Source organism: Microplitis mediator, chromosome 11, assembly GCF_029852145.1.
Source record: "Microplitis mediator isolate UGA2020A chromosome 11, iyMicMedi2.1, whole genome shotgun sequence".
NCBI classification, from domain to species: Eukaryota; Metazoa; Arthropoda; class Insecta; order Hymenoptera; family Braconidae; genus Microplitis; species Microplitis mediator.
The window spans coordinates 19,538,680-19,564,705 of NC_079979.1; the positions used below are offsets into that span (position 1 = coordinate 19,538,680).

Here is a 26,026-nt window from a genome sequence, read left to right on the forward strand (position 1 = left end):
TTGAAGTTAATAACAACTTATGGGGTTCGTCTAGTGTATTACATACATTTCGAATTCGCTGCACGTTATAAGCGTCTTGAAAAATATGATATTTATACCTACGAATCTAATGTTGAGGCATATTAGTGTGATATGTAGATAAATATATATACTTGTCGTCCATGACCCTGTTTTCGCATTCCTTCCGGTTCGGAGATCGCGGCACACCTTTACTTCTTGTCCTGAGCAATGGCTGTTAGCTCCTTCGCTCGATGCGCTTGATCTTGATTGCCAGTGAAAATGGCACGGAATTATGACGGGAACGCGAAAAAACGACCTGTGGAAACATACGCACTTCATATATATCATATATATGAAATTTTTTATTTCTTTTTATGAATTTTTATTTATAAAAAAATAAAACGTACAGGAAATTATTAAATTACATATTTATTTTCCGATTGGACTATATATGCATGTGTTTTTTTTATATATATGTATGGTGGCAATAAATTATTTTTTGAATAAATAATGTGCGGAGAATGAACGTCAATGCGCAAGCATTTTGGTGATATTTAATGGGTGAATGGCACAATCGAAGAAAGAAAGAAAGTAAAAGAAAGTGAGGCAAGTTTGCTCACTTTAACTCAAATGACGTCAATGAAATTATAATACACGGAATGGATTAATTTTCTACTTTATTTTTATGGCTTATTTATGTTTGTTAGGATAAATAATGATAAAATCATTTTCTATATGCCTACGTCATTCTTTAGTAATTCAAATATATATTAAAATTATATATGGTTATTTATTATTATTGTTTTCGCAAATAAATTTTTGAAATATTAGAATTCATTTTCAAATTGAAATAACTCATGAAATACTGGGCTTACGGAAAAAGTCAATGAATGTTTTTTTGTAGGAAATTAAATTTCCTATAAATTTGTTCGAGTCCATTTTTATCGTATCTTTGATAGATAACTTATAAATGCGATTTGAAATACTCAGTTTATAATTTGAATCAAAATCTCATCCCATTCATAATTAAATCTTTCAAAACAACATACTGGCTTAACTATTAAAAATATGACAAATATGCACCTATACAATTTTGTAGGAAATTACGTTCTCTACAAAAAAGTATTCAATGAATTTTTTTGTAAGTCCAACGGTTTAGACACAATCTTAATTTAAAGAACTATATAAATTCAAAAAATTGTTTTATTAAATTTGATCATTATATTTACAAATTATCTATAAGTATAAATATATAAAAACTTACAATGGTAAATTTACACACAAAATTTAAATACTTAAATATAAAAGTATAAACTTATGTTATTTACAATAATAATAAGAAAATGCCACGTCATGTTTAAGATAATACTTAAGATACTTAAATTAATTAATCAAAAATATTAATTGTCATTTCATATTTTTTTAATTATTCTAGATAAATTAAGCCTAATAAGGCTTGTAAGCAGAATACGCTAAGTCTGAGGCATACGAATTTCCATCAGACGGATAATTGTGATAATTTGGCTCGTGAATATCGTCAGGAAATCCATGATTGCTCGTGTCTTTGTAATGGGGAAAACCTACCCCACTCTGTGAGTAAACCGGCGGCTGATAATTGTTCATCAAAGGCTTGCAGAACTTGAAGAAGGCAATCACACCCGGTATCACTATCGCCAAGAACCCTAAGAATTTTTTGAAAGAGGCGAGGCCCAGTATCAGCGGCAGGAACAGCAACAATTTCAATTTAAATAATTTTAAAATTATTAACATCGGTATCAATAATTTTTTCAAACGGTTCCGAGCTGAAATGAAAATAGATTAAGTCAGTCTTAGTTTTTCTGGCAGTAATTGTGACTTTTCTTCTTTGTTCATTTAAAACTAATTATTTTCAGTGAAACTGGGGGCACCTTCGTCCCTAAAATTGACATTCAGAAGTTATTGAGAAAAATTTAAATTACGGCTAAACTATCGCAGATACGACAAAAATGTGTGGAAGCAATTTTGTAGCGAATTAAATTTCCTACAAAAAAGGTCTCATTACATTTTTACGTACGTCCAGTCATTTCGGCGTAGTTTTAAATTTAATTGACAAGTACATCAATGAGCATCCAAAATTAAATTTTATCAAATTTTTGCTTCTAAAAATCAAAAAACTTGTCGATGCAGCATCAGATTTAGAAAAAATTGTGAGTTAATTCTAGTAAAAGAAGTTTAAAATAAATGGTAAGTAGGCGGAAATTTTTCTAGGGGACTACAGGGTCAAATTTTCTGATGAAAATTTATGATAATTCCACAGATTTTCTCTAAAACAAATTCGAGACTTTGACGACTCGATCGTGCTTTTGAAGCTTTGGAGCTGACCCACATGGTCAAGTTTTTTTTTCAATCCGCCGTAAAGTAGAATTGCCAAGAAAAATTTTTAAATAAATTTTGTAAAGTGGCCGCCATTTTTTCAGTTCTTCTCAACTTAGAAAAAATTAATAATACTCACAAAAAAGTGTGTCCTTTTTATTCTCAAGCGTATCTAATTCATCAGCAATTTCGTCCAAAAAACGCGGCGCATAAATTTGATTATCACCAGTTTCAGATGACGGAATTTTTATTTCAATGGCGACAGTTTTTATGAATTTTTCCGCTTTTCTTTCAACAAATTTTACCAAATGATCCCACTCACTGTCGTCTGATCTAAAAAAAATTATTTTTAATCACAATTAACTAAAGTAATTTTCTCTTTCCGAGTAACGTTAAATAATTTTTTAGTAGACGGTCTAGGACCCAATGAGTCGTCAAAAGACGATCAAATAAATTTACCAAATTTTGACAGTCGGTTAATCAACTAAATAATTTAAAAAATCCATACCTAGGGGCGCTGGTATATTCGTACGGTTGACGGTTTACTTCCTCCACCAAATCTCTGCCCATCCTCACAACTCTGACATTGTCGTTCATATAATATTCATGGTTTTGAAAAAATTCAGATAGTGAACTGATAGCACGAGATTTGAAGCATTCTGCAAAATCTCCACCCAGACATGCCTCGTTCATTCTGCCAATATATGGGTCTACATGCTGGCCAGTACCAAATCCAATCCAGTCAAATAAATCTTTTCCTTGCCGCGTTCGGTTTAAATTGACCCCCGATTTTTCAGATTCTGCCCTTTTAAAATTAACTTGTCCATCTAAAATAAATTAGAAAAATAATTAATAGTTACACTCAGGGTCAAAATGGGCACTTTTTCAAAATCCCCAGAAATTTTGACTAAAAAAATCTTTATCAAATTTCCAGACGCTTGAAATTTTATGGCCGGGGCACAATGGGCCATTTTCTATACTTAAGAATAAAACCCAAAAATTTAATAATTTTTTTCATATTTTCCATTGAGCCCCAGAATTTTTCCCCCTCTCCCTCTACAAAAATAAATTTTGAAAAATCCCATATTTTTGAATGTCGATAAAAATACTCACGTCGATTTTCCGTCGGTGTATCTTCAAAGGTAACTGACAGAACTGACGTTACCATGAGAGATAAAAAAATTGCAACAACCAAATTTTCAAACTTTTCCATCGCCAATTATCAAATTTCCCCAGTATTCAAAAACCTAAAAAAAAATCTCATGAATTTCCTCTCGAAATTTTTCAAATGTTCTACTAAAAAATAAAGTCACCAGTCATCGAAAATTCTAAATTAAAATATTATTTTAGAAATAACTAATTACTATATAAATATCAAAATATATATTTACTTACATTTATTCTTTACCGATCGGATATAAAATTTTAATTGTATATAACAGTAATATCAGACATTCCATGCTCGTAATAAATGAAATAAATTAATATTCAATAATAATAATAATTACAAATTTTACTTTAAATATTTAATTGCCAACTTTATAAAACCGAGTACTAATTTCGTGTCGGTTTCCACGCGGTTCTCAAGTAAACTACCGGTTAGTTTTGTATACACGTACGTCGACAATAATACCGTTATCTTATAAGCCAATGAGGAGTCAGTAGATTTATCCAGAGAATGTCTTAAAATAATATTTAATTATTTTCATTTTATTTAAATCGCAACAACTAATTAAGCGTTAATTATAAAATTAGAATTTTTGAATTTACAAATAAATAAATAATTAATAAATACTTACGTTGAATAAAATAATGAAATAAATTAAAACTGTCTCGGTCGAGTCGATAATGAGGACAATACTAAATATATATAAAAAAATATAACGATAAAATATTACGCTGAAGCGCGAAATCAAACGGGCTTGTGACCGAGTGACGGTTTTGATCCACAATTTGTATTTATATGCAGAAACGGTATTGTATTTTAAAACGTAAGAGGATAAAGGATAGCGTGGGCTTGTTATCCACACGATTCGCTGGCAGCCGAGAGTGCAAAAAGGGAAAAAAAAAAAATGTTATTTTAAAAAAATCCAAATTTTTTTTTTACTCGATGCGAGAAAGTGAAAGTTCGGGATGGGATTTCTTTAGAAGCCGGAACTTGGATTCTGTTAAATGAAAAAGGCTTTCAAAAAATATTTATTTACATCTTGACATAACAGTTAAATGCGTCATATATAGATATTTTATAAATAAATTAGTTTTACTGACGGCGATGACGCACGAAAGCAAATCAAGTTCAATAAACTTTTTTTTTTAAGTTTTAGGTCAAATTTTTATTTTATAAATTTATTGACAGTTTTTTAAAATAAATTACAGTTAAATATTTTAATGACGGGCACAAATCGCTCACCAAGTCCGTTAATAAATAAATAATTCATTAATTTAAGTAATTAATTGACGGAAAAAAATGAACTTGAATAATTACTGAAAATTAACGCCCACGAGCTCAGGAGTTAGGAATTTTCTTAATTTGTTACAATAGACAATTAGTATTTTCCTGTATAGGCTGTAAATTTTTGCATTTTACTATTAAATTTACAAAATTTTCCATTGATAGTAGAATTGGTATTCACTGCAGGCTAACGCTTGTCTTCGCGCCCAAAGGAACCGGGTTCGAATCCCAGTGGTTGCATTTAATTCATAAAATTTTATGAAGTAAATTTCAAATAATTGACAATTACTACTAGGGATGATCGATTTGTTTTTCTAATTGAATTTTATCACCAGTAGTAGCCAAGAAAAAATTCTTTTAAAAGTGTCTGCTATTCTGAGCTGGTAATGTCAGACAATGAGAAACTTTTTGTCAAAAAAAAAAAAAAAAAAAAAAAAACTAAACACTGGGGTGGGCTGGAAGTAAAATAAGAAACTTTCACCCGGGAGGACCGGGTTCGAACCCACTCATCGGCAGGAGATATTAGTAGAGTCCCGACTGTATCGACAGAAGTTTTCTGCGATTTTCTTATCAGTCTTTGACAATGCGATTGAATTACAAAATGTCGGGTGCAAAAAGACCTACCGGGCTTGGGTACAATCCAACTGAAATAATGATACATTGTAAAAAATTTCGGTGTAAAAATGGACCCGGAGAACTTTACACGGCTGTGTAGTGTGAAATAACGGTGCAAAATTCTCTCGGTGTAAATTTTCCATCCGTGTAATTTTAACACGGTGTAATCTACCTTTTTTACACCATTCCGTGTTACTCGTAATTTTAATCAATGAGCAACAAACAATCATTGAATATTTTTAACTACTTAACCAATAACTACATTAATATATTTAGAGATTAAATATTTTTTTTAACATTTAAATATTTATATGATTAATTTTCTTAACGCAAAATCATCATTTACACGTTTGGCGGTGTAAAAATTTTAAATTCACACCGTCTAAATTTGACACCGAATTTAGTGTAATTTTCACACCAAAATTTTAACACCGAGACATTTACACTACACCGGGTCCAAAAATTTTTTAGAGTGTAGAAAAATTTTTTTAAAAAAATAGTTACTGCCTCACATTTTAAAGTTAATTATAGAGAACACTAAAATTTTGTAAAAAAATTATTTCTCCACACACTACATGTATAAATTTTCCAGTGTAATTATTTAACTTAGCATACCGTAATTACAAAAGTTCATTTTTTTTCGTGAGAAATATCGACGGAATAATTGATAGTCAAAGAAGATTTAAGTGTAACAACTTAATATTTAAATAAATAATTAAAATATTTGATTATTGACTCGTGATATATATAAATATATTTAAATACTATCTAACAAATCTTCTTCGTATATCATATATTAAATCATAACTTATATTTTTATCATACATTTTATTCCATCGTTACTTCTTTTATTTTTTACATAATTAATAATAAATATCAATTACACTTTCACTGGGAAAATATTTTTTACTTTAAACTTAACGATTAATAAATATATTAATTATTAGTCTATTTAATTTTAATCACTTGGATATCAAAATAATGTCCTTGACACCAAAATAAATTAATTCACTTTAAAATAAATAAATAAATAAATAATTATCTATTAATTTAAATTAAAATCCTATTTCTACAATTTTCTGGCATGGACGAGCTTATCGATGTCCTGATATGTCGCAAGCATGGCTTGGTTTTGTCTTAAACTAGGGTCGTCTCTCGCTATTTCACAATTTACGTAAACGTCTTCACATTTAACCCCGTCCTGGCCGTCTTTCGCGGCCTTCATGTACCGGAAAAATCTCAGCGTCTCTGGATTGTCACTCGACGGTCGTCGCAACTCGTTCAATTCTCGCGACAATTGCGCTGATATTAGATTTGAATAGGGCGCGAAACGGGCTGGACTGCGGTACATTGCGCAGACTGCGTATTCGCGACACCCCTCGGTCGTGTGTCCCAGCCGGGAAAATACTGCGTCCAGTCGCGATAGTAGGGGTGAGTAAAACGGGTCGTAATTTGTTAGGAGTAATGAACTTGACGGAATGTCATGGAACACCTGGAACAAAAAATATTCTGTTACTTATTTTATTTTTGTTTTTAATTAGAGGAGACCGGGGAGAGACGGCCTCCCTAAGCTGCGCTCTAGTATTCAGTTTTAAAGTACCCGAGTTTGCTGTATTTTCTTTGATCTCACGAGCGGAACGTTCGCGAATGATTCCGTGAATTCATTAGATTTAATTTTTTTTAGTAATTAAAAACACTATTTATGTAATGATAATTATTACAAAAATTTTAATGACCTAATTAATTAGTCAGGAGTTAAAGTTCATCAATAAAATAAAATCGAAGAAATTTTTGATAAAATTATTATTTGGTATTTGAAATTCTAAAAAAATTTTGAAAAAGTCAGTTGGTGAGCGGGAAAATATTTAGGACTGATAAGAAGCAAAGTACAGGACAGGATTACTGACATTAAATTTTTTCCGCCATTTGGTTTACATTTAAAATTTTTCTTAATAACGGCACTGCTATATCATTGATGAGGAGAATATTATTGAACTAATAGGCAGGAACAGAAAATGGATGACCCTAACGGATTTATATCCTCAGATCTATTTAGATCTCTATTATATCCTTTCCTCGCTAGATTGATTCATCACGCACCTTTACTGCATGTTAACATATCCCTCGAGCTATTATTTTTAATTCCATATTATTTATTGCCTTACATATGAACTGTATCTATCAGAACAAATTTCGGGTCCAAACCTTAAATTGTCACTAATAAATAAATTTTGCGGAAATTTGGCTTCAAAAATTTAACTCAAATTTGGCAATTAAATTTTTTACTGGTAAAATAAATAAATTAATAGCAAAATTAAAATTTTAATTGTTTGCTGAAACCAACGGTAAGTTAATAAGTAAAAAAAAAAATGATAAATTGAGTGGTTTACCTTAAAATCTTGTTTTTTAGCATAACCACCAGCGGCATGTCTGGTGTAATATCTGTCATTAAGCATCGCAGCCGGCGAGAGCCTCGAATCGATGTACGAATACCGGGAGTCTGGTTTCTGGACCATCATGCCCTCGTCGTACATCGCGGAGGCCGGTAATGTACCCAGTGGCTGTCGTGCCATGTAATCCTCGCCATAGAAGTCAGAGTTGTCCTTAAATTCAAAGTTCTCGTCCGGCTGGGCAGTGACTCCTTGCGACGACTGCGCAAACGACGAAACTCCTGCTGAACAATCATATAAATTTATTAATATGTATAATATATATTTATGGGAATATAGGAACACAAAAAAGTGGATATTAATGACTACTAATTAAATGACTAATTACCTTTTCCAACCATTTTACCAATACTTCCAATGATACTCGGCAAAAAAAGTGCTATCAGGATACTTTTAACAATCTGGGCACCAATGATTAACGGAAACAGCAGCTTCTTCAAACCGAATGCTAAAAAACCAAGTCCGAACCCTGTTAAAAATGGATTCTTTCCATCGAAATAAGCTGAAAGCAAAATTTTACCAGGCATTTTTTAGCGTTACCGTTAGTGGAAGCCATGCTCGCCATTACGTTCACGATCTTCTTTATATTTTTTTTTGCTGCGAATCTTTATTAGTTAATTAATAAAAAAAAAATTTAATTCTGTATTATCAAGCTCAAGTATGCACGAATAATTTAGAGGTGTGCAAATAAAATTATTAAAAATTTTAAATAATTGATCTGGAGTCGAATAATTAGAAAATTTACAAATGATTCAAATTTTTTAAAAATTTCTTCAGGCAGAAAATTTTCATGAATTATTTGCATACCCCAAAAATAAGCATTTAAAAAAATTAATAAATGACGAACATAAAGCATTAATTTATTGATTTATTAATTGACAATTAATTTTGATTACATAGAGCAGCAATTTATAAGCAAGGCAGCATTAAAAAGCTTTGCAAGCATTTTATTAATTTCATATATTAATTAAAGCGATTAGACGAAAAAAAAAAAATACTTACTGCCAAAAAAAGTTCTAGGCTGCCGTAAATCGACTAAATTTTTATCTAAATTTATTTTCATGACGTAATTTTTAGCAAATCTGTGAACTTTGTCAAATAAACTTTCCCTGGGACTGAAAGCCGTCAAATTTCTGCGCTTTACTATTTGCAGCGAATCAGAAACGTTGAGGACATCTTTGTTCTGTGCGCTGTCTAAAAAAAATTCCAAGTCTTTTCTGAAACATTTTACCGACAAACCGTCGCAGGTTTTGCTGTCGATTGCGTTGGGGTTCGTTGGACTCGGTGAGGTTGACGTCAACGACTCGGAAGGTGACGTAGCTGACGGTGAGTTTGAGTCGGTGTAAATAGAACCGGAAGTGTCTAAGTCAAATTTCGAGGGCTTGCCTTTGACGGAATGCGGGTGCGTCAAGTCTGGCTTGTCGTCCATCCAATTGTGATCTACGTTGTTAGACGTCACTTCATTGCTTTCTGTCTCGTTGACATCGGCCTTGACCTCCACAGATCCACAACGTGAGATTAATGTTATTACAATAATTAAATAACAATAGTAATTATTGTTATTATTTTTATGAGTGTAATTTATAAAACTCATTTTTATTTAACGTTTTTTTCGCTTTCGTTTAAACTCTCACGTCTGCGATTGTTATTATTGTTATTGTTTATCAGAAATAATAGCTCATTTGCATGCTCATCTTGTTACCTAGAAAGCAATCAAAGTTTATGGATATTTTTAACGTTCATTATTTGTTTACAGATAATCATAATAATGGGCTATAAAAGTTAAGTTTCAGTTTAATATCAGTCAGTTAAAAATTTATGCAATTTGCTGTAATTGCGTTTACTTAAGAAATGGTTTTTTTAGATGGATCGTAAAGTTACTAATAACTTTTTATAGTAAAATAAATACTCTATTTATTTTTAAATTCCATTCTAGTTTTTTTTAAATCCTAGGAATAAAATTCATAAATGAAAAAATTTATGTAATTTATTTTGACAAAATTCTCATATCAAATTCCCTCATAAATCCCATTGGCAAAATTTTTGAATCAAAAATTTTATATCCAACCTTCAATAAAATTCTTAAATCAAATTCCCTCATGAGTCCCATGGGTAAAATTCTTAAATCAAAAATTTTGATAAAATTCTTGTATCAAAATCCCTCATAAATCCCATGGGTAAAATTTTTGAATCAAAAATTTTGTATCCAAATTTTAGTAAAAGTTTTAAATCGAAATTTTCTTATAATTTATTTTGATAAAATTCTGAAATCAAAATTCCTCATAAATCCCATTGGCAAAATTCTGAAATCAAAAATTTATATCCGACCTTCAATAAAATTCTTAAATGAAAAATTTTTTATAATTTATTTTGATAAAATTCTCAAATCAAAATCCCTCATGAGTCCCATGGGTAAAATTATTAAATCAAAAATTTTGATAAAATTCTTGTATCAAAATCCCTCATAAATCCCATGGGTAAAATTTTGAATCAAAAATTTTATATCCAAATTTTAGTAAAAGTCTTAAATCGAAATTTTCTTATAATTTATTTTGATAAAATTCTAAAATCAAAATTCCTCATAAATCCCATTGGCAAAATTCTGAAATCAAAATTCTATATCCGACTTTTACTAAAATTCTTCAACTAAAAATTTTGATAGTTGAGTTCAATAAAAAAATTGCTGAATAAAGAATTTTATATGAAATGTAAACCGTGTAATGGTCAATCCATGCCGGTCATTCACCGTACTATCACTATTGTTCTTTCTCAAGGACACTTATCACCCAACAATAAATGGTAATGAAAAAAAAAATATCTACTTACACGTGTTGTAAGCACACAAAGTATTCATTAATCTCAATATAAAAAGTAACTAAAAACTCAACAGTCACTAAATTGATAAGAGTATCAATTGATCTTATTTTCTAAAAAAAATAAGTGAATAAAAAGAAACGGTCACAAAAAGAAACCAAAAATGGTATGAAGAGTGTGGCAGCAAATTGAGCAGTTTAAAGTCGGCTCGCGGACGGCGGACGCCACGGTACTGGCGAACGCACTCTTGGAATCGGTTGAACGCGGTTAATCTGGGTTACCCGGCCATCAGTCGTCTGTCCATTCGTAAACTCCTGTACTGCCATAGACCTTTACTTCTTCAGGCTTCTTGCCTTCATTCATTTATTCTTAAAATAATAATAAGAATAATAATAAACAAAAAAAAAAATACTTGAAATTTTTCGCTCTTTTTCGCACCTTTCTACCTATCGATTTACTTTCTTTCTTGCTCTAATCATCCTCCTCGTTTACACTTCATCGTTTTTGCATATACTAAAAATTTATTTATTTATTTAACGACCGAAATCTACTTAAAGTTGGTAATTTTTTAATTTTCATATTTATCCTAATTTTTTAAATTTATTATTATATATATTTATACATTATTTTTTTTTTTTTATTAAAATTTTTAATTATTATAATTTTTACAAAATTTTCTAAATGGAATTTTGATAAAAGTTCAAATTAACATAACTTACAAATTATTGAGTCAACGAAAAAATTTAAGGAATACTTTTTTGTAGCAAATTTAATATCCTACAAATTTGTTCCTATGCATTTTTATCGTATCTCTGATAGATAACTCAGAATTCTCATTTCAAAGACTCAGCTTTCGATTTAAGTCAAAATCTCATCCTACTACCAATTTTATTTTTTCAAATTCAAATACTGGCTAAACTATCAAAAATATGACAAATTTTAATCAATACAATTTTATAAAAAATTAAATTCTCTACAAAAAAGGTCTCTTTAACTTTATCTCTAAATTCGATAGTTCAGTCACAATTTTAATTCAAAGTCAACTATAAAAAATTTATCAATTATTTAAATTTCCCGCAAAAATTTTGGTCCCCGCGAACGCTAAAAATTGATCTTTGATTTCAAATCCCACAACAGCTAGATCTTCAAACCTTCCCACCACGGCTCGCAAAAAAAAATCTGTCGGAATTTTTAATAAAAAATTTAAGCGGATCAAGTAAACCGATCGGAAACATATATATGTAACAAGTGTAAGAGACAATAAAAGAGTAATGGACGCGTGACGTGGACTTATCGCGATCTAGTCATATAGACCTAATACCCGTTACGTTAATGTGACTTTTTCCTCCGCTATAGGCTATAACACATCGTGTAACGGTTGACTTGACATACGCATGCGACATATCTTACATTACATTAGGACATGTAGATCTATTAAATCAAAGAAAATACATCATAACAACAGCAACAATAACAATATAAATAATTATTATTATCATGAATATTAAGATGTCAAGTATAAGAGCTTCGATTTGTCATATCGTTAGCATCCAATTTATTAAAATTATTATTTACCAGTCGATTAAATTCTAAATTGTTGGACAATTACCAAAATTACTTGATAAAAAATAACGGGCTCAGTATCGGTCCACTACATTGTAATACTTTATATATAAAATATATACTGAGCAAAAAAAAATAATTTATTGAATTCCTTTGAATACTTGAATATTTAATTGAAAAAAAAATTTTGGCTAAATCTAATTCATACAAATATATAAAGAGGAATTTCCGATGACAGTGTGAGGATTTTTGGTGTAGTAAAAATTTTTTTAAGTGGACATTTAATATTTTATTTAATCATGAGTAGAATTGACGGCCGATATTTACGGAATGAGGTAAATATTGGATTTATAGGCGCATAATTATTATTACGAATTATATGAACGTGTGGCGAGTCTCCAAATCTGTCAGTGGGTCAACAACTCGATACCAGGGCCAATGGACTTTATGTTAATGGCCTTGAACTACAAATATAATAATGATGATAAATAAAAATAAAAATTAAATTACCGTTTATAGGTACCTCAGATATTTGGGTCATGTCCTTGGAATTTTTTTTGTTCATTTTGTAGGATAAAAAAAATTTAGTTTTCAATTGTCATCGACTTGGGTACAGTGGGCACAAAGAAATGTAAGCACTTTCTATTGTAGAGGAATGTGTGCATGGAATTTGTATGGAGGTAAAATTTGAAAATTTTTTTAATTATGCAATAATAGATTCAAAAATAATTAGAGGACGTTATTTAATAGTTTTATTTATTTTTGAATTCATATTTGCGATATTTTTACCGGAAGGCTTCGAATATATATGTATATATTTTTTTTATTAAATAGCGGGCGTATAAAATAAAAATAACGAAATTATGTCTGTTAAAATTGAGAAGAAAGTGGATTTGAAATTTTTTTTTAAATTCAATTTTGTTGTAAAAAATTTTTATTACGATTTTAATATCAACAGAAATTTATATTTTTATATATTTGTGGGACAAGGAGATGCAAAATAGCGCACTATAAATTTTAATGATCGAAATTTTTATTTTTATTTTTATAGCGAAATTTGTGTAAAATTTAAATTTCTGTTAAAAATTCAGACAACGAAATTTAATTTTGAGTCATTATTTTTTTTAACTTCACTTCAACAAAATTCGGGTATAAAAAATTTAAATAATTAAACTTACAATAAATTAGTCATATATTTTTACATTAATTACGCTACAGTTAAATTACATAAATAAATAAATAAATATTAAAATATAAGTAAAAATAAATAATGCAGTCGTTTTTAATAAATTAATTATTAAATAAATAACAAAATTAATTTTATTTATTCTCATCGTTGTCTATAATAACCAGGCACTGGATAATGATAAGGAGCCGGATATCCAGCTCCGAGTCCTGGATAAATATCATTTCTATGTGACCAGCCAGGATCTTCGTTACCGTATCCTGGTAAAAAAAAATTCAGCCATTAAAAAAAATTTTCTTTTCGCCAGACAAAATTTTGATATAAAAAAAAAAAAAAAAAAATTACCAGATGGATAATCCACAGGAGCTTCAGCGGCAGTGCCCCAGTGGAATGGAAAACTCAGCCCATGATGTGGAACTTTGCAAATTCGTAATTTCGCCAAAAATCCGGGCACGAAAAGACCGCCGATGATAATTAATTTTTTGATTAAATGGACGCCCAAAAATATCGGTATCAACATTAGTTTCAATTTCATCAAATTCAATAAAATTAGAATGGGAAAAATAATGGCTTTTTTCTTTTTGTGAAAAATTCGTGAGCTATCTGAAAAAAAAAAAAAAAAATGTTATTAAATGAATTATTTTTCGCAGAACTGACTCTTCGATGGTTTAAAAGTTGCTTTAATAATTAATCACTGTTATTAGAGTACAAGGAGATTTATTACACTGTTGATTACGCAGCAACCTGACACCTGCTATAATCATCAATATGCATACAGTACGAAAATAAAAAGATTTTTCTTGGCGCGGCATTCCAGAAGAGAAAGGCTCATCGTTAGCATAGTTCTGTGCCTTGTAGACTACACGCATTAGTTCAAAATTAGTTTATGGTACTAAAATTAATCAACAGGAACAAGCATTCAGATCAAGATGTTAAAAAAAGGGACAAGATCAGGTAAAAAAGAGCCGAAATATTAGAGCTTTATTTTTTTAGTTACACAGAAAATAAATCCCGACCTTCAGGTAAAAAGAAAAAGGGGTTTTTTGCCCCGAGAAAATTTTTTATCACCCCAAGAAAATTATTGATCTCAATTTGTAGTGCGAAAAATTTTTTGGGACAAGTAAAGATTTTTTTGAGGCGGGGAAAAATTTTTTGCGCCAAAAAATCCATTTTTTTGCGTACATGTGACCAATCAAAATTACATTTACTCTGCAAAACGTCCAAATTTTTTCATTAAATATCGAATTTAAAATTTAATTTGAAAAATTAAATAAAACAATTATTCAAAAAGTTCAAAAGCTCATGCATATATATATTTTTTGTATTAAATTAAATAATATGAAGAAAAATTGAAACAAGGTCGAATTCTTAAGACATTTTTCTTTGAAAATTCCTAGCTCATGTTTTTTTAAAACCAAAGTGAAAAAGTTCAAATAAAATAAGAAACTATATCTTGCCTCATATTTATATAAATTACACCCTAAACATTAAATAAATAAATAAAAAAAAAAAATACCTGTTGCTCCTTTTTGCATTTGCACGAGTTGATCCTCATCCACTACAATCGGAGCATTTGAAAATGTTCTACCGGTAGTCAAAGCCGGTTCGAAGGTATAAACTAGAGCACGTCTCTTAATTATTTCCTCAGCGAGCTCGCGCAAAAAATTGAGCGTATCAGCGACGCCAAATTTATAATTCCTCGCGGCCTTGGATACGCTCGGCAAAATTTCCTCCTCTGTCATCGAGGGTATTTTTATTAATTTCACTGGCCCGTAGCTGAATTCCTAAATAAATTAATCCATAAAATTAATTAAATTAAATTAAACTAAACTAAATAATTTACACATTAAATTAATAAATTACCTTCTCACGCACAACTTGATTCAACCATCTAGCAACACGATATTTACCACAAACCACAACGTCTCTCTTAATAACACAATCTCGACGACATCGTGCTACAAAATCACTTGACAACGTTTCGTTAACGAATTCCGCGTCAACGTCATTAATATAAATCATTAATATAAATAATAAAAATATCACACACGTAATTGTCCTCGACAATGATTCTAAATAATGATAATTATTTTTTTTACTATACATAAATATCATATTACACTTCATTATATATCACGTCATGCAACTCCGAGTGTGTGACGACTTGTTTGTTAATTTTAATTTAATATTCTATTTATTAATCATCGCACTGATTTAATTATTATTTGTACCTGTCATTACACTGAAAAAAAAATCGTCTGTGATTTTTTTTCTAAATTGAAGGTATGAAATTGATTAGAAAGTGATATTAATTATTTTTTAGTGGGTAATTAAATGAATAAATGTTTTTAAAAAATTGGATAATGTTTGCAAGAGATAGTGATATTTGCACGATGCTGTAAAGTTACTAGTTGCGAATAGAAGATGGTCTGAGCATATATACAAGAAATGAATATAGGTCGGTGGGGGTAACGGTCCATTGGTTAGAAATACTCTTAGATGGAGTACCTCGTATCGCGGATAGTCGATCGCGAATTAAATGATTGAAGCTGTTAAAAGACACGTACTCATTGTCGGGATTAAAAAACGTCACTTTTGCGCCTAATTTTGAATACCATCAGGTCATTGGCGGGTTGAATTTTTTTTTTAATTGAATTTGTCGGTAATGTGTGTAATTATAAGGATTAAATTCGTCGTGCATACTGACTAATTGAATCACGACTGTAATTTTGTGGACAATTTTATTGACACAATGCACGGGTACATTTTCAGCTGTAATTAATTTTTTTTTTAATTATTAAATCGTGAGTTTAATTTAGAGCAAAATTTCGTATGTAGAAGACTAATTTTGTTAATAATTAAACTGAAATTATGTTTAGCTTTTAAATAAAAAAAAAAAAAAAATATCGATAGCTCTTAGAAATATCAGAAAAATTTTTTTTTAATAAAAATTGACAAAAACTGATAACGTAACATCGATTAAAAAACAATTAAATTAAAACCGATAAAAATATCAATGGCTATAAAAAAAAAGTAGTAAAATTTTTTACGGTGTTAATTTTATTACTTCACACTATTCATAAACGATCTAATAAAAAAATTTATTTTAATGTTAAAGTTTAAACCTCCCATCAATTAGGCCATCGGTAACGCATGAGCTCTATCTAATTTTTTTTCTAAAAAAAAATGAAAATTTACTTGTTGAATTTTTTTACTTACTTTTCAAAATTTACTATCGCGACTGTCTTCAGAATACTAGTTAGTAGTTAATATTACTTATTAACAATATCCCCGACTTTGTTAACATAACTCACGCGACAACTAGCACGTGTGGTGAATCTTGAATGTGATGAGACTGTAGAGGTCAACTCGTGTCCTGTAACGAGGTCACGGGAATACCTTTCACCCTATTCTTAAACTTGGCCATTAAATACTTATATATTTTATATAATAAATAAATACCTGCAATTAAATAGGACGCGATTGAAGGTCGTCATCAAATGAATTATTTGAAATATTCTGACCTCCCCCACCTTCCCTCCCTTCACCTAATTCTTCTCCGCCTTTATAATAATAATAATAATAATAATAATAATAATAATAATAATAATAATAATAATAATAATAATAATAATAATAATAATAATAATAATAATAATAATAATAATAATAATAATAATAAATGAGAAAAAATACAACCCGATGTGATTTTATTTACATCCCACTGTAAAAAATCAGGGGTAATTCGGATTTTCTTTAAGTCCAAATTCACTCCATCACTGAGAGTTCCGGAGTCAAACAAAAAATAACTCCGGATAGGGAGTAAATAGGGAGTTTGTTTTTGCAGCTGAGTGATTTTGAAGTGACCTGAATTTTATTTAAGTCTGCATTTATTCAAATTTGAAGTTTTGATTTAAAATAAAATCCCCTTTGGAGTAGATTTCACTCGGAGGGAAATTAATAAATAAACACTCCCACTTCGAATTTACTCCGGATTTAATACGCGTTAACTTCAAAAAATTTTTACAGTGCAGTTACTCAACTTACATTTATCAAATAAAAGTAAATAAATATATGTACTTTGTACGCTACATCCTCATTTCAAAGAATCTTTTCACAGAACACATGTATGTCTCAACAAAACAGCGGCTTACTTTGGCAACAATTGAATTTTAAATGTAATTATTAAATTTAAAAAAAAAAACAATAAGTTATCAAATAAACTTTTTTTATTGCCATTCAAGGTTTAAGAATTTGTTGGTTTTTGTCACCGCAAGATGACAATTGGATTTCTTCAGTGGGAAATTTTTAAATATTTCGAGGGTTTTGTTATTTACCTCAACAATTTACGGACAAGAGCTAACTGTGCATCGGTAATAAAATTTAAAGAATGCTAACATATTAATAAGTGGTTAATAATCAAGATTTTTTTATTAAAAAAAAAAGGTTAATTATTTTAGAGAAAAAAATTTTAATTTAGTATTTGGGTTGCGGATTTATTGTCAGAGGTATTGTTGGCACTTACTGTTATATATGAGAATTTAAAAAATATATATGAATAAATATAATTAAGTAAGTTAAATACAAGAGTTATTATTGTTGTTATTAAGATTACTGTTTTTATTATGAGTACATGAGATGACATAGATTAACAGGAATCTGCGAAGATAATCGATGAGTACAGGTACTGGGTACAAATAACTGGTTACACTTAATACCGGAAAAAAGTTATTATGATCTTTTGAAAAAAAATAATTACAAATATAGCAAACAATTTTTTTTCTGAGTTATTCATTGGCTTTATAAAAGTGGGGTAAATTGACCAATCAATAGACGACCTGATGATTCCACTGAAAATATCTTAGAAATTTATGTAAGAGAACCGAATTTCGAATAAATTTCTGACTAATTTCGAAAAAAAACAATTTAAACAGGACGTCTGCGAATATTTCATCCATTTCCTGGAAATATTACACAGAAAAAAAAAATATTTTTTGCAATCCAGAAGAAAAATCAAAATTTTGTTAATTAAAAAAATTTTTTTCTTGAACAAAATTTCGGCTTTTTCTCGGAATTGCAAAAAATATTTTTACTCCAGTTTTTCCTGTTTTTTTTACATGATACTATTTTTTGAATTCCATATGATCTTTTTTGTAGAAGTTACATAACTTTACAAAATGATTCTAGAGTTCGCAGACAATTAAAAATTTTCGGATTTTTTTTTCACCAATTTAATAAATATAAAAAAAATCTAAAAATATACACCTGCAAAAAATTAGAAAAACTATAGGTGCAATTTTATGAAATAATTTTTTTTTTTAATTTGTCATTTTTAAAAAAATCCAAAATTTATGAGACGTCGGCTGATTTCAGTATCATCTTTACAAACTATATCAATATTGTATCACAATATTTTTTTAAAAAACCGCGGGAAAGAACTTAACCGTCTGTTTATTGGACGACTTACTATATAGTAAATCTGCTGCGTAAAATTTTCTAAAATGTTTTTTTTTATTTCACTCATATACTAGTCAGTTAACTATTGAGTTTAAAAAAAATTTGTTGACGTGATTGTGATGTTAATTATGGTAATAAATATAAGTGAGGAATTCTTTGAGCTTTGAATAAATAAGCGGCTAAAAAAATAGTTTCAGTTGAAATTTGCATTAATAGAAAAATTTCTTGAACATATATATGTCTAGATATATATGTTAATTAAATTCGTCATGGGAAATGATAAAGTTAATTGTTATTTACCTATAATTAAAATATTAATTGTAAATAATCGATATAGTCAAAGGTTACGTCAAGCCCGTGATGTTAAATTTTATGTTTTTATTTTTATTATTTTCACCCATAATCCACATAACATTATGTATATATATAATGATTATGGAGGTTATTATCAATAAAATATTCATTTTCTCACTCGGAGATTAAAAATAAATTTAAATTACTAATACAGTTTCAAATGCCCTCGGGAAGAGTGTTCGGAGTTGATTCGTCAGTCGTTCACATGTTCAATGTTTTTTTTTTTTATTTTTCCTTAGTTATGTTACGACGAACCGATAAGACGTACGGTCAGATTTAAGTGTGTCACGATAATCTGAACTCGAGTCATCGCTGAAGCACATTTTATAATAATAATGATAATAATAATAGTAATAAATGGATGTGAGTATAAATACATCGATGCCGACGCACCTTTTATTGGTAACCTTACGTTTAATTATCATGGATGTAGATTTCCAAGAATTACAGCCAATGATACATAATTTATAATCTTATTATTTTTATCTACGCATTATTTTTTTTGTTTATTTTTCCACGTACTTATTTATTTCCTCATTCTCAATAAGCTTCTTAAATTATGTATTCATTAAAAGAAAAACAAAAATAATTAAAATTTATTTTGACTGAAAGTTGGTGGGAAATTCAAAAAAAGTTAATAAATTTTGTATTGTTGACTTTGAATTAAAATTGTGTCTAAATTATTGAATTTAGAGATAAAGTCAATAAGATCTTTTTTGTAGAAAATTTAATTTCCTATAAAATTATATGAGGACATATTTATCATATTTTCAATAGTTTAGCCAGTATTTTAGTTTGAAGGTACGATTTTATTAGTGGGATGAGATTTTGACTTGAATGACAAACTGAGTACTTTAAATAGGAATTGTAAGTTATCTATCAAAGATACGATGAAAATATATAGGAACAAATTTATAGAGAATTAAATTTCCTACGAAAAAGAATTCTTTAACTTTTCTTATAAACCCAATAATTAACGAGTTATTTTAATTCAAAAATTAGTTCGAATTTTATTAAAAAATTTTGGAAAAATAGTAATAATTAAACTTTTTTTTCGAACTCAAAAATAAATTTTGTTCTCAGATTGCAAAAGTACAATTTCAGTATTTACTTAATTGCAACTATTAATATTATAAAATTTAAAAATTTTAAAATCTAATAAATTTCGATAAAAAGTTAAAAATAACCACCATCTTGTGATAAAAATAAAAACTAACTTCCGCGTTAGCGTACATAACATTAGTCTACGAGTAAATCGCGAGAGGGACTAAGATATGAGTGCGCCGCGCACGCGAACCAGTCAGATCAATGTGAGCTCGATTCCGCGGCGATTCTGTGCCGAAAGACGGGCGGGGTCACTACAATTTATTTAATCGCGAGCCGTATCCCTAAAAGTTAACAACTAAGACAGATTTAATTTTTTCAAATTTACATACGCGTTTATTGACGTCTCTTACGCCATCTGCAGGACCTGACACATGTCGCATCAGTCTCCGCGAGTACTCGGACCGGTGCGGCGCGTAAGTTTTCTGTTTCCTCCATTTTTTTTTTAATTTTCAAATTTCTGTTCTCTGAATTCCAAAACAATAATTTTTTTAAATCCAAAAAATTAAATTAAATTAATTCAAATAAATATTTATAATTATTGCAGCTTTAGGTAAAACCGTACGGTAGTGGGGGAAACTGTCTGTGAATAACCGGCTCAGAGTAGAGGTAAAGAAAATAAAATAAAATAAACCAGAGGAAGAGAGACTTAGAGAGAGAGAGAGAGAAAGTTGACGTAGGACACGTGAAATATCCTGTTGAGAGTCAGGTATAAAAATATGTCCAACTCGAAAAACCGAATTGATCTAGAGAAACCAAGATGGGACCAGAGTACTTACATCGGACGAGCTAAACATTTTTTCAATTTAACAAATCCGCTAAATGTCTTCGCGTCTGAAAATGAACTCGAAAGATCCCGAGATATCGTTTCTAAATACAGGCAAGATATTAATATATTTTAATTTTTATTTTATTGACGTCACTTGACTGCTAACTGCTAAATAAATGCTCATTATTATCATTTAATTTTTTTAATTTATTCAATATGTTGTGACAGTTATCGCACACAAGACATAATCGTTTTAAACGGGTCAATATACGTGGTTACGAAAGGCAATAATTTGTTTTTTTTTTTTTTTTCAAATGTAATTTATTATTAATTGACGTCAATAAAAAATATATATAGATTTTTTTTTATTACGATAAGATAGTTGTTAAATAATTACATTGCGTTAGTTTGTAAATTAAAAATGTAATTGATAAATTTAATCTGGAAATTTTTATCGAACGCAATTACGAAGAATTCAGGCAATTTTTTTTTTATAAAAAAATAAAAAATTTTTAAAACGCTCTAATGGGTATTTTAATAATTTTTTTAATTGAAAATAATAATCAGCTGATTGTACTGCAGTAAAAAAAATAGAGATCATGTAAATTCATATGAGAAAGTCTGATACACTGTAAAAAATCGGGAGTGAATACAGATTTTATGTGGATTCGAATTTACTCCGTTACTCAAAGTTAAAAAGTGGATCACTCCGCATATGAGGTGAATAGGGATTTTTTTTAGCGAAGTAATTTCAGAGTGATGTGGATTTTACTTCAATCCGCATCCACTCCGATCCGGAGTTTTTTCTCCGAGGGGATTAAATAAATAAAAAATCACCCACTCCGCATTAAAACCGCGTTCACTCCGAAAATTTTTTACAGTGTGGAGACAATCACTATTTAATTTACACTGCAAAAAAAATTACTGCCGGTATTCTGTAGTAATTTGTTGCCTATATCCTAATTTTTGCTGCATTACTTTTCTTGGTAGTAAATTTACTAATTAAAAAATTTATTTTAGAAAAGGGGAATCACTGGAGAGTCTTAAAATAACAGAAGATGAATTATGGAAGAACAAATATTTATATGACAGCGCATATCATCCCGATACTGGTGAAAAAATGCTCGTTATTGGGCGTATGAGTGCCCAAGTACCCATGAATATGTTGATCACCGGCTGCATGCTGACTTTTTATAAGTATGAATTTAAAAAATTTCAAAGCGACCCGTCATTGGAATAAATTTCTTTGACGATTAAATTTCAAATAAAATACCGAGTAAACAAATTTTGTAACTCGAAAAACAAAGAACTAAAATTAGACCCGCCTACATCTCTAATGGAGGTTACATGATTTTATTTCAATGACAAATTAAATATAATTTTAATAATAATAATTTTAAAAAACAGTATTATGCTTTAGGTCGACCCCAGCTGTCGTGTTTTGGCAATGGTGCAATCAGTCATTCAATGCGGTGGTTAATTACACGAATCGCAGTGGCGCCAGTCCAATTCCGACTGAGACACTGGTACGCAGTTATGTTGGAGCAGTAGGTGGCGCTGTTATCACGGCGCTGTCATTAAACCGGTTGGCACGTCATGCCCCGCCATTGGCAGGTCGGTTGGTTCCACTGGCCGCGGTCGCTGCCGCTAACTGCGTAAACATTCCGCTTATGAGGATAACAGAATTGCAAGAGGGAATTGAGCTTCAAAATGAGGAAGGAAAGAAAATGGGCCACAGCAAAAAAGCTGCAAAAGAAGCCATCGCTTCTGTTACCATGTCGAGAGTTTTAATGGCGTCGCCTAGCATGGGTGAGTTTTACCATAAGTGCGATTGATTTTTTGCAAATATCTCTGTAAATATTGAGATTTTGAAAAAACTCAAAGAGACCTTTTTTGTAGCGCTTTGAATTCTCTACAAAAAAGGTATCTTATGATTTTTCAAAAAACTCAATAGTTATTGAGATATTTGGAGTTCAAAGTCGCCTGGGTCATCTGGATGTGCGGCGGTAAATTTGAACCTTTTAGAAGACTAATTAACAAGAAAACTAACCGTTAATTAAATTACAGTCTTGTCCCCAATACTGATGAACTTCTTGGAGCGACGCAAGATGTTGGCCAGAGCAAAATGGGCGGCAGCGCCAATTCAATTAGCAGTTTGCGGTGTCTGTTTGACCTTCGCGACTCCCCTCTGCTGCGCACTCTTCGCCCAACGAGTCCCGGTGTCTATTGATCATCTAGAGCCTGAGGTGCAGGAAGAAATACGAGCTAAAGACCCTAATATCAAGATGCTTTACTACAACAAAGGGTTATGAGCACAAGTTAGGTTACGGTCCAAACACTGGGCGCCATTTTTCGGTGTACTTTGAACTCTGCTATACAGGTGGCTGCTGTTAGATGTTTTGTTTGCGGTTAGACTGCTATAGCACAGAATTTAAACAAAAAAATATCAATAAATATTTCAGAATGGAATATCATGACACAAAAAAACGTTATACATATAAATCAAAAAATAATTAAATGAATCTCTGAGATGCATTTACGTCAATTACGTGGACTGACATCTGAAAACTTAAGTGATAAATGACAATAAAATAAATAAATAAATCTATAAAAGTTATTTTAATTTTTATTTTATTTATTAAACAGTAATTAGTAATGGATAATTTTTAAATTAATAGACCGCGTAATCTTTAACAGGAACAGTCGGCTTGCGTTTGGCATCTTGATTTGTGTTGAATGCCGAGTGCGTTAGACAATAGGGTTTTAATTTTTTGTAGTTCTCCCTGGCGTGAAAAGGTATCGGAGGTGGAATGCGACGGATTTTTCTGCCATGCCGACCATCTTTGCGATGCCAGAGTCCACTGCGAGGCCGGTTACCCAGCTCCCGATTTCTCTGCGCGCTGCCGATGGGCGTGGAGCCGTGATCGACATTAGAGAGTCTTCCCACGGTGGCCATGCAGGTCTTGGCGAGGCTGAAGAGCTTCTTGCTGGGCATCTGGACGATTACGCGGTCGTCGCCATCGCGACGGAGAATCGTCCCGAAGGTCCCGGCCGCGTGGATCAGGAAACCTCCGAGACCTGGGTACTTTTCCACGCAGTTTACTATTGTGCCGATAGGTAGGGCGCCAAGGGGGTAAGCGTCGCCCTCGAAGGCTCTCACGGACATACGGGGGATTCCCAGAGATGTTCGGATTACTTGGCCGGGCTTCATGTTCTCGGTGGCTAGGATGTAGCTCAGCTCCTTGTCGTGGGCTACGAGAGCGACGTATGATGTCCTACAGCCGTCTTGGAATACCTCCAGTACTTTTTCCTCTTTGGGTGGCAGTGATGGGTCAGTTGGTCCATCGCGTTTCCATTTTATCCAATGGTATTTGTGTTTTATTCCACCGCCTATTCCTATCGCTACTACTCTGCCTGTAATTATTAATATATTTCTTAGTATACAATTTTTATGAAATTGAAATTGAAATCATTTTTAAAAAATATTCAGGAATTTTTTTTTTCAAAGAAAAAATTATATGATCCTGAAGTCAGCAGACATTTCAAAATTTTCGAATTTTTTTTTTTACTAAATCAATCACAAAAGAATAAAAACTAAAAATATGCACATGCAGAAAATTTAATAAACTACAGGTGCAATTTTTTCAAATTTTTTTTTTTTAAATTTACCGTCTAAAATAAAATCCAAAAATTATTAGACGTCTGCTAGCTTCAGTATCATGAAAATTTTCTAATTTTTTTTTTTGAAGAAAATTTCTACTTTTTATAGAAACTAACTGTCGATAATTTAGTTTTCATTTGAAATGCAGCTTCCAAATAAAAACAAAAATAAAATAGATGTCTCTGATTACTTTGTTACGGAAATAAACAAATACTCAAATTAATAAATAAAAATGTAAATGATTGTGAGGGGAAATGATTGAGAAATAAGAAAAGGAAATATGAAAAAAAAAAAATATTTTTACCTGTAATGGGATCTCTGCCAGCGAGGTTGGTAACCTGAAGAGGTTTCACTGTGTACTTGTCCTCGAAATGCACGAATCTTCGGTAACTTTTTCCTTTCACCCCCGGTTTCGGTTTGTCAATAACAACGAAGGACTGCGTGGCACGAGTCTGCTGCACTTGACAACCCAACGAGCCATTGTACAGAAATATATCAAAGTTTTTTCCGATAACACGACGTAACAACCCGGACATCGCCATTTCTATCACTCAACACTAACACGTGTTGTCAGCGCCCCCTTTTTTCGGTTTATTTGGAGCGACATCACTGTGGGTAATTTAGCATCAGAAAGTCTTTTTATCTTTTGTTGGAGCGGAAAATAGAAAACTTCAAAAATTTTATCGGATAAAAATTTTTCAAAATTTTGACATTAAATGACGGGTCTAGTTTCCAAATTTCGAAGTAATTTTCTTTCAAATTAATTTTCATTGTCTAGAAAAATTTACTCTACAAAAATTTTATCATCAGCAGATAATTTTTTTTTTAAATATTTCGTGATTAAAATTTTTAATTTCTAAAAAAAAAATTTTTTAGAAATCAGGCTGACAATAATTTTCTTTTTTTTTTAATTTTCAAATTTACTCAGCGGGAAATTAACAATTTTTTTTATTAGACTTAGATGTCAAAATTTTTCTAAAAAAAAGAAATTTCGCACTGTGGTTTATAAGTAAATAAATAAAATCATTAATACGGACACTAATTTTGAATATCGACTTATCTGCAAAGACTTTTCCTTAATATTTAAAACTAATTCCATACAAAATAATAGTGTATTAAAGAGTAAGTGATCTATCTCCCTCTAGTTGTCACAGTCGCGGTAATAAATGTGCAACACGAGTGGTTATAACGCGGTCGAGGAGTAATCTAAAGCTTGAGAAAATAGTAAAGTAAGGGCTGCAGTTGCCTC

General features: G+C 30.4%; 4 protein-coding genes across 4 annotated transcripts; 1 reads left to right on the top strand and 3 right to left on the bottom strand.

The window, feature by feature from the left end:
- Positions 1-1,205: 1,205 nt before the first annotated feature.
- Positions 1,206-10,924, bottom strand: LOC130677025 (uncharacterized). The gene is made up of 9 exons (XM_057483543.1): positions 10,696-10,924; positions 8,872-9,571; positions 8,198-8,371; positions 7,810-8,093; positions 6,493-6,911; positions 5,429-5,448; positions 2,861-3,179; positions 2,492-2,685; positions 1,206-1,802 (listed from the first exon to the last, which is right to left on the bottom strand). The coding sequence occupies exons 2-9, from the start codon at positions 9,461-9,463 to the stop codon at positions 1,447-1,449; spliced, it is 2,358 nt and encodes a 785-aa protein (XP_057339526.1). The 5' UTR covers positions 9,464-9,571; positions 10,696-10,924; the 3' UTR covers positions 1,206-1,446.
- A 2,457-nt stretch (positions 10,925-13,381) lies between these two features.
- Positions 13,382-15,847, bottom strand: LOC130677971 (uncharacterized). Its single transcript, XM_057484915.1, has 4 exons — positions 15,296-15,847; positions 14,949-15,216; positions 13,778-14,035; positions 13,382-13,692 (listed from the first exon to the last, which is right to left on the bottom strand). The coding sequence occupies exons 1-4, from the start codon at positions 15,557-15,559 to the stop codon at positions 13,577-13,579; spliced, it is 906 nt and encodes a 301-aa protein (XP_057340898.1). The 5' UTR covers positions 15,560-15,847; the 3' UTR covers positions 13,382-13,576.
- A 4,679-nt stretch (positions 15,848-20,526) lies between these two features.
- LOC130677970 (sideroflexin-3-like) lies at positions 20,527-23,676 on the top strand. Its single transcript, XM_057484913.1, has 5 exons — positions 20,527-20,763; positions 20,895-21,227; positions 22,137-22,313; positions 22,537-22,925; positions 23,184-23,676. Exons 2-5 carry the CDS (start codon positions 21,067-21,069, stop codon positions 23,426-23,428), a joined length of 972 nt encoding a protein of 323 aa, XP_057340896.1. The 5' UTR covers positions 20,527-20,763; positions 20,895-21,066; the 3' UTR covers positions 23,429-23,676.
- Positions 23,677-23,743: 67 nt separating this feature from the next.
- LOC130677968 (39S ribosomal protein L2, mitochondrial) lies at positions 23,744-25,345 on the bottom strand. The gene is made up of 2 exons (XM_057484911.1): positions 25,082-25,345; positions 23,744-24,530 (listed from the first exon to the last, which is right to left on the bottom strand). The coding sequence occupies exons 1-2, from the start codon at positions 25,317-25,319 to the stop codon at positions 23,788-23,790; spliced, it is 981 nt and encodes a 326-aa protein (XP_057340894.1). The 5' UTR covers positions 25,320-25,345; the 3' UTR covers positions 23,744-23,787.
- Positions 25,346-26,026: the final 681 nt, after the last annotated feature.